We start from the raw sequence: 8831 nt of genomic DNA on the forward strand, positions 1-8831 counted from the left end.
AAATGTTTATACACTTTTCCGGAGTAAGAGGAAGAGAAAATCTTGAAACTAGTATTTCATTTAATAAATAACATTAAACGTTTCACCCAATAAAAACGTTAAAAAGGAAATATTTCATTTAATAATAACAACAAATGTTTTACAAAAATAACCATCAAAAGGAAGGGAAAATAATAACATGCTATTTTACGTGTACAAAAGATTTGAAATATAAAAGGAAAGAAACAAAAATATATGAGCAACATGGAAGGAAGGAAGGCATTCAAATCTTTCCCTTTAAATTCTTTTGTTTGAATTGTTTTTTATGCTGTCATACATAGAGAGAGAGAGAGAGAAAAAAAAGAAGCAAATAAAGATAAAAATACCAAAGACGAATTTCCTCCTATACAAACTCTCTCCGTCTGCTAAAGTCCCTTTGGACCAAAACCAAGCTGTAAATAAATAAAACATACCAAGATCTCCAAATCAAGCTAAAAAAACAAGAGAAGAAATACAAAAAAAAAATGACTAATTAGAAACTGAACTCAACTCAAGTGAAGTGAGATGAGCTAGCTAGCATGCATGCATGGATATTTCAAAAGCACTCACTAATCACAAATTCATTAAACTCAACTTCGAATCTGCAAGAGAGAAGAAAAATCAAATAATCAAACTCTAGTTTAAATGGAGGTATATATTTACAGTAGAGATGAAAAGGAAGCGAAGAACTAACCAAACTAAAGTTCATTGGGAGCTATTAGGAGCATCTTCTCCACTCTCACTAGGTTGAGATTGATGTTGATGATGATGATGATGATGATGATGATGATGATGGTCTGAATTAATATTCAAACCAGCCCTAGCGTAAGCATTAAGGGCTGCCAACATGCCCAAGTTGGAGTCGGACATGGCAAGGCCCAGATGCTGAGAGGGCTGCTGTTGCTGTTGCGGCGGCAGCGGCGGCGGCGGCATTAACATGGAGGGGCCCAATTGAAGAGAACCCGCACGTGCGCCTTGGAATTCAAGCGCACCCGGAACCGGAAGGTTGAACCTCGGCATGAAACCACTCACACTCTGAGGAAACGCCCACATCTGACTCTCCGAACTTGCCGCAGACGAAGCAGAAGAAGATGAAGAAGAAGAAGAAGCCGCCGCGGCGGTTACGGGAAGCATCCAAATTGTGCTTCCAGGGGGTCCACTAGCCCACATCGCTGTTGCGGGAAGCAAATTGGTGGGCCGAAGAAGCCCAGACCCAGCTTCCTTGGGTAACTTAGGCGAAGACCCATCACCATCAGCATCACCATCAGCATCACCGCTATCGTTCTGAGATTGGGTATTGTTGATGTTATCGTCTTTGAAGAGATCTTCTCGGTAGCGCTTTCTAAGGTAGTTGCCGCCGGAGTCACCGCCGCCAGCGCTGGGAAGCGCTTCTGCGATTTGATCGGCGGAGAGAAGCTGCTGCTGGTGATGGTGAGGGTGGAAGCCAAGAAGAGCGGGGTGTTGAAAGGCTTCGTCGTAAGGGTGGTGAGCGAGTGCGAGGGCGCCATGAAAGGTGTGCGGGGCTGATTTGGAGGGCGGCGCCGAGAGCGTGGAGCCGCTGCTGCGTAAGGAGACGTTGAGGGTGGAGAAATTGGCGGGGATGGTTCCGGTTCCGGTGGCGGCGATGATGGCGGGCTCGGCCTGCTGGAGGAGCCATTCGATAGTTTCGCCGTCGGACTTGTGGCCCAATTCTCTTGTCAACTGGAAAACCCTAGCGGCGCAGGTGGCGGGCATTCGAATTCTGCGGCCGCGGCCGTCGACTTTGGTGTGCCTGTCCTTGGTGGATCGCTTGGTGTTGGTGGAGGGTTGTTGGGTCTTCTTGGTCGAATCATCAGATCTGGTGGCGATGGCTAAGGAGGCGTCGATGAGGGATGCGGAAGAATTGGAAGGGGAAGGCACAACAAGATGGGTAGAAGAGGATTGTTGTTGTTGTTGTTGTTGTTGATGAGTAGCACCTGTGCTGCTGCTGCTGCTGCTCTGCTTCTTGTTTTGCAAATCTGATAGTTCCATTAGGTGGGGATCACTCTCACCAGCTTTACTTTTGTTTTTTCTTTATTTCTTTTCGACCCATCTTCTCTTTTGCTCTTCCAACAACACTATCTCCCTCGTCCCCATTTCTTTCTTTCTTTTTAGATAGATGGGGTTAGAGAGAGACAGACAGGCACAGACAAACACAAACACAAACACACGGAAATAGAGAGAAAGAGAGAGTTTTTAAAATTGTAGAGTGTTTGGACCCAACTAAGGACTAAGACTGTGAGTTTGTGGGGTTCTCGGTTTTTGATTGACTGTTGTCTTCCTCTCTGCTCAGACCGGGACACAGACAGAGAGAGAGAGAGAAGGGTAAGTAAGTAAGTAAGTGTAGGTTACAACTTAAAACTGAGGAGAGAGAGAGGGGGGGACCTCACCTTACTTGGGAGGAGAAATTAAAAAAAGGAACAGAAGGCCACTCGTGGGGTCTCGCAAAAGGAATGCTAAAAATTGTGCTTTGTTAGTCACATTCACATAATACATAGATGCCTGCACCTTTGTGTGTGTGTAATTGTGTAACCACTTCAAACCTCAAAGTCAAGGGGATCGACCTGCTTCTCTTTTGTGTCAAAATATTGCATTCACACCCTTCCCTTGGCTAGCCCAAACAAATGAGAACAAAAAAAATCCAAAACATATTTTAAACTCCGTGCAATTATATTACATCCGTCAGTCTAGATCTCTTCTTTTGAAGTAAAAAAATCATGAAAGATTCAGTGTCAAGTGTGGCTGGTCAAGTTTTAACTGAGAGATCGAGTTGATTGATAATATATGTAAAATGTGAATTGTGAAAATAATAATTGAGGTTGAAGCAGAAGGAAGGGGGCAGTGGCAGTGGGTGGGTGAGATGGTTAAAGTGAAGGGAAGGGGCCAAGGGGGGGTATAGAGAGAGAGAGAGAGTCCAGTGTAGCTGAGCTGAGTAGCTAAACAGCACAGGTGAGCATCAGATAAAGGCATCTAATGCAGCAAGACAGCTCATCCCCTACCCAAATCACATTTGTTTCTTTGTTTTTTATGCCTTGCCTTTTCATAATTTTTATTTTTTATTTTCTCATGCTCCATTTTGGTTTCCCACTCCAGCTTTTTCTTAGTGGACCCTTCACAATGACACAATTGCCCCCACTCCATGCAATTTTCTTTTTTCTATTCTACTGGAAACAAAAACCTGCCTAGCTTTCTATTCCTTTGATCCCATCTAATTTAAAGTTTATCTTATGCCCATGCCATATTCAATAACTAAAAGTAGTAGAATGCTTATGACTGAAATGCTTTAACCTACGATATTTAGACCAAACATTCTGAAAGGAAACAAAATCATTTAAGCTTAAAATGGAGAAATAATTGAAATCACGATTAAATAATATTATTTGCGTAATTATCTTTTACCCAACATTTTTTCTCTCTCAAAGAAAACCTTCAGTAAAAGTTCAAATCATAATTTGTATCAATATTACCATCTTAAACCTGTATAAAAATTTAATACTAATAGTTATGTAAAAACTATTAACCTGTTCGGAAAGTTTATATAATTAGTTTGAAAAGAAAAGAAAAAAAAAGCTGTGAGAATGGAATATTATTAGTACAAATTATATGGTGCAATTAGTATATTTTTTTATTTAGAAATATGGTTAGTGAATGAAACTTAATAAATTTGTACCTTAGTCGAAAGTCGAAACCATTCAAAGCCCTCAAAGCAGCACGAAATATCGCATGCCACGTGTTAGGACCGTTATGCAATCATTTGAAATGTTTGAAGTTTTGACATCTTATACACGGTAAGTTAAATTAGTTTTTTTTATCATCTAATCTATTACTTAGATTTAATTTTATCTTTTAATTTTTTACTTTTAAAAATTGACTCAATTTTGTCCAATAATTCAAATTAAACTGATGGTGTTAAGAAATATATGTTTTATGATAGTTTAAAATTACTTAATAATAATTTTAAATTATTATAAAGTATAATTTTTTAACTCGATGATCTAATTTAGAGTATAGAACTAAATTAAATCGATATTAAAAATTAGAAAATCAAATTAAATTATAAAAAAAATAAAGGATCAAATCGACTTAAAAAATAAATTAAAGGAAAATAAATTAATTTAACCTTTTTTGAGAGAGAGGAACTAATTTATCCTATAATGTATAATCCTGGTATGAGTTAATGCACGGAGGGTGGAGAAACATAATAGTACGTAAGTTTTTCTCATTTTTTTTTTTGGCACTTGTCTTGAAAATAGTATAAAGTTTTCTGGCTAGCACATTTTAGATTTCGCCTCTCATGTATAATTCCAATGTTTATATGCCAACCCTATTATGTAAGTACTCCATTCACTCCTCCATCTCCAGAAAAATAAAAGAATGAAAAAGAAAATTAACCAAAACAAACCTAACACTTTTTGACAAAGCAAACATTCAGCTTCCCCTAATAAAATTTAAGAGCAATCTTTTCTCATTGGTTGAGTTTAAAACTTTATAATGTTTTCCAGCTGGAGAAATAAGTTGTACTGTTTTTAGTTTTTAAATTACAGAAAAGGGTTTCTCTATCACTTTGAGTTGTTTTTTTATGAAGTGTACAATTTTGTCCTGTCACAACTATGGTGACCAGACTTGGAAAGAGGACTTGATGCATGCCCCTATCACTTTTACTTTCTTTATATTTCCAGCAAGTATTATTCTCGTATAAAATTTACAAATTTCCTACTAAAAAAAATTCAAAAAACTAATCAACCACAACTTAAAAAAAAAAAACAAAGAAAATTACTAGCCAGCCATCAATCCAATCTGGACCCCCTTGCTTTATTATACTATTTCCGTTTGTACAGATAATCATCAGATATAATTAAATCTACTAACCACAGAAGCCCGACCTTCATCTTTATCTCTAACCTCTTCACAATATTAAATTCAACAAATCAATTGCCATTATCACTCAGATCACAATTAATGCATAAATAATAAACCAATCCCTAATTCACTATGGTGATGATATCACAAACTTGTGCAGTTAACATCGATGGGTATGTTCGTAAATAACTAAAATTGAGCTCTATTAATTTCACTGTAGTGCCTGCTGCTATGCGAGGACAGTCACAGTGAGAATTATTGTTCTTATACATCACACCCTCTTTGTTTGGTTCTTCCTATAAAAAAAGGATTCTTGACAGAGACTTCTCCATTTTTCCTCTATTATTTTTTAAAAATTTATCCTCACTAATTTTGTTGCACGTATTACAGTATTATACAACTGATACAAGTTCTGACTAATACAAAAATCTGCTAAAAATTGAAAATTGCTATAATATATTACGTCACGTTTCAAAATGATGTGTCACAGGATTGTCAGAGAAATTTCAGCCCCACTTACGCTGTATTTGAATCAGGATCATAAATTAGTGGTTTACGTGTTATTTAAATCTGTGCCCCTCTGCTAAAATTAAGTTTACCATGTCCTATCAATGGTATTTCAGTGCCAATCTTTATTTCTTTCTGTTCCCACTTGCTTTCCTTTTTTAAATGCGATCTTTGCCTTAATCAAGCTTTTCTTTGCCAAATATAACCATGCAAGGATATTTAATTAAAAAATCAAACAAATTCACTTTTATACTGCATTTGTTCCTAGTTATTCTTCCTATGTAATACTTTTATTAACTATTTATTAAGGATATTTTTTTAAAAAAAATATTTAATGTAACATTGATTTTGTAAAATGAGATATATTTTAAAATAAATTTTTCTCTCTACAACATCATATATTCTAAAACGGAGAGAGCAATAAGTAATTGTTAATTTTTAAAATTAACTAAAATTTGAGAAATGAACATATTTCAAAAGTAAAATAAACTAATCTATATGCTTCTAATGTCTTTTTTTTTTATCTGTAATCTTAACAAGTCACATGTTTTATTCAATTAATTGATCTAAATACTTTTGTCTTTAAAAATATAGATGTAATAGGTAAAATATAATATAATTAAAATACACTGGTCAAGAATAGACATCTACTTCATTATTAGACAAAGGAAAGTATTATTAAATATTCTTAAAATGTTAATGAAAGAATTAAATTGAAAAATTATATAAAAAAAGAAGAACAATGTTAATATATTTTGATCATAATTTTAATAAGAGTGTTAAGCGGGGCAAACTAAGCAATAATCTAATGTGAAGAAAATGTGCATGGATCCAAGGAAACAAAGGGTCAAATAAAAAAAAATGGAAAGCTGCAAAATTTGCAAAACTTTTCAGTTCTCATAGTTTGAATCCCCTGTACTTGGAATGGAATGGTATAGCGGACGGAGATAAAGGTAAGTTTTGGGCAACGTCAGCTTTGCTTTGCAGAGCTTTCTATGTTGCTTGCCATTTGTTTATTTAGTATTTAGTATGTTTTATCTACAGCTAACTCGTTATCCACGTTGAACGGGGATTTTCGTGAGGCCCATTTCAGATTTGCTGCGTAGACTTTTGCATTGGACCTACTCACTTGAAAAATTTAAACGACCTTCTTACGCTGTCTCTATGTGAAGATACTTGCATCCCTCCCTTGTATTTTTTAAAAGAAAAAATATTTTTTTATTGACAAATATGTTGAGCATTTATAGAATAATCAAATATTCTAAATAGTAAAATAAAAAAAAAATTAATTTGATGTTTCTTTAAATCTGAAATAACAATTTTAATTGAAATAAAATGTATATTATAAAAAAAAGGTTAAGAACACATTATATGACACACTTTTTTGCATGCACTCTCTTTGATTGGTTTAACTTTATTGAAAATGACAAATTTTTATGGGTTTCATATCACATTTAATGATTTTCTTATCTGATTTTGTAGTCTTCAATAAATTTTAATTAATTAAAAAGAGGGTGTTACTAACACTCCTCTCCTAAAAAATGTATTCAAAATGGTTCATTTAAATGTTATAATCAGTTTGATCAAATTTTGAATCTTAATTTACATTGTAATATCCCTAATGAATCACACTGAAATGAGAGAGATTTAAATGATGAACAACTATGATATTGTACCGTTAAGGATGACTTGAAGAAATTAATTGATATTACATATATCATAAGACACATATACTTTTTGGTAACCTATCACCTAAGAACTCTACAATTAAGTGTGTTTTGCTTTGAGCAATTATGACATTAGTGATATTCAAGAAAGTTTCCTAGGAAAGCGTGTGAGTAAGAATAAAGTATGCTAAAAAATATCGTATTGATTTGTGGAAATAATAATTGATCTTGAAAGCATCTGAAACACATTATCGAAATAATATTTTTAAAACAATTTTATTATCTAAATTTACATGTGCATTAAATATACATTAGAAATTTTAGTGTTATATATAGCAACATTAACTATTTTATAACATAATTGACCTATTAGCTTAGTTGGTTAGAGCATCGTGCTAATAACACGAAAGTCACATGTTCGATTGCCAATCCGTATGAGGCTTAAGGATTGTCCCATCCGTATCTGTTTTATGGAAGAGTAAAACAGGAATTGTGCTGGTTTGCTGGGTGTACCAGCGATTATACTGGGTGCGCGTAGCAACAGCCTTGTACACAGGCTTTGAACATAGCCCAGATCACTTTGGACCGAAGTCTGCTAGCCCAATTCACTACGTGAAATTAATTTTTCATCAATACGCCCATTTCTTCACGAAAGGAATTAAAAAAAAAAATAAAGGATGCTGGAAGGAAATTGTGGGTGCCTGGGTTGGATATTCCAGGGAGAGAGAAAAAACACGAAATAACAACCCCTTATATAGAGAGGAATAACATTCTCAGTAAATCATGACGATATTCTACTTATTTCGAAAGTGGAAACCAACACATAGTGAGTAAGATTCAGGATGGTAATGATTTACAAATTTTTGTTTCTTCCTGAAAAACAGGACAATGGTCATTTTCAAAGGTGTGACATGTTTCGAGTCAAAGGCAAAGAGTCCTTAACAGTTGAGCAGCATCAAGGTAACACATACAGATACAGTAAATTTTAAAAAGATATATGGATCCTAAGAATACCTTTTTAAAGACTCTTACCAGAATATCGGGAAGCTACATTCAACTGTGTGATTTTTTTTTTTTAACAATAATAATGTAGCAACAAGTTCATAATTAAGAACTACGAAGTAAGATTTGGAAGGAACAAGTTCTGATGATGTAATCTAATAATCTGGTGGATAACTTTGTGTTATGGGCTATGCTAGCTCAGTCCCGCAATTGAAAAAAATATGGATCTAATCATTGGGCCTAAGCCCGCACGCTTCACTTGAACATTGCTCAAGAAGAAGCACACAATTAAATTGGACCAGGCACAATATGTCACGCACAGTTTAATACTTTAACTGATCTGTTGACATACCCTTTTTTTGGTTCATTGAAAAAATCACATAATGCAATAGATTGTTTGCTTTTATTTTAATAAATGTCATCTCACTCTCCATTAGAGTATTTTTAGTCCATAGGTGATACTATAATATTTAATTTACTAAGAAGGACATTGGGTGGTTCAATAAATGACCTGTATTCTTAGGGAGAAGATTAAATTTTGAGATTCTTAATAAAGCAACTGCTGAGAGGACATGCTAATTATGATAGTGTCCAAATGACTAGTTTTAAAACATGCTATCTGAATATTGAAATAAAAATATTAATATATGATCTTTGGAGACCTGCAACTACCTTACAAATAATTTTAATTATTTTAATAAAATAAACAATTATTATCTTAAAAATATGTTAACTAAGCATTAAACTAATATAATTAAT

General features: G+C 34.4%; 1 protein-coding gene across 1 annotated transcript; it reads right to left on the bottom strand.

Moving 5' to 3' along the window:
* Positions 1–269: 269 nt before the first annotated feature.
* LOC100814151 (transcription factor TCP8) lies at positions 270–2976 on the bottom strand. The gene is made up of 3 exons (XM_006592605.4): positions 2427–2976; positions 713–2321; positions 270–620 (listed from the first exon to the last, which is right to left on the bottom strand). The coding sequence occupies exon 2, from the start codon at positions 2026–2028 to the stop codon at positions 724–726; it is 1305 nt and encodes a 434-aa protein (XP_006592668.1). The 5' UTR covers positions 2029–2321; positions 2427–2976; the 3' UTR covers positions 270–620; positions 713–723.
* Positions 2977–8831: the final 5855 nt, after the last annotated feature.

This window comes from Glycine max, chromosome 12 (assembly GCF_000004515.6).
Source record: "Glycine max cultivar Williams 82 chromosome 12, Glycine_max_v4.0, whole genome shotgun sequence".
Taxonomy (NCBI): domain Eukaryota; kingdom Viridiplantae; phylum Streptophyta; class Magnoliopsida; order Fabales; family Fabaceae; genus Glycine; species Glycine max.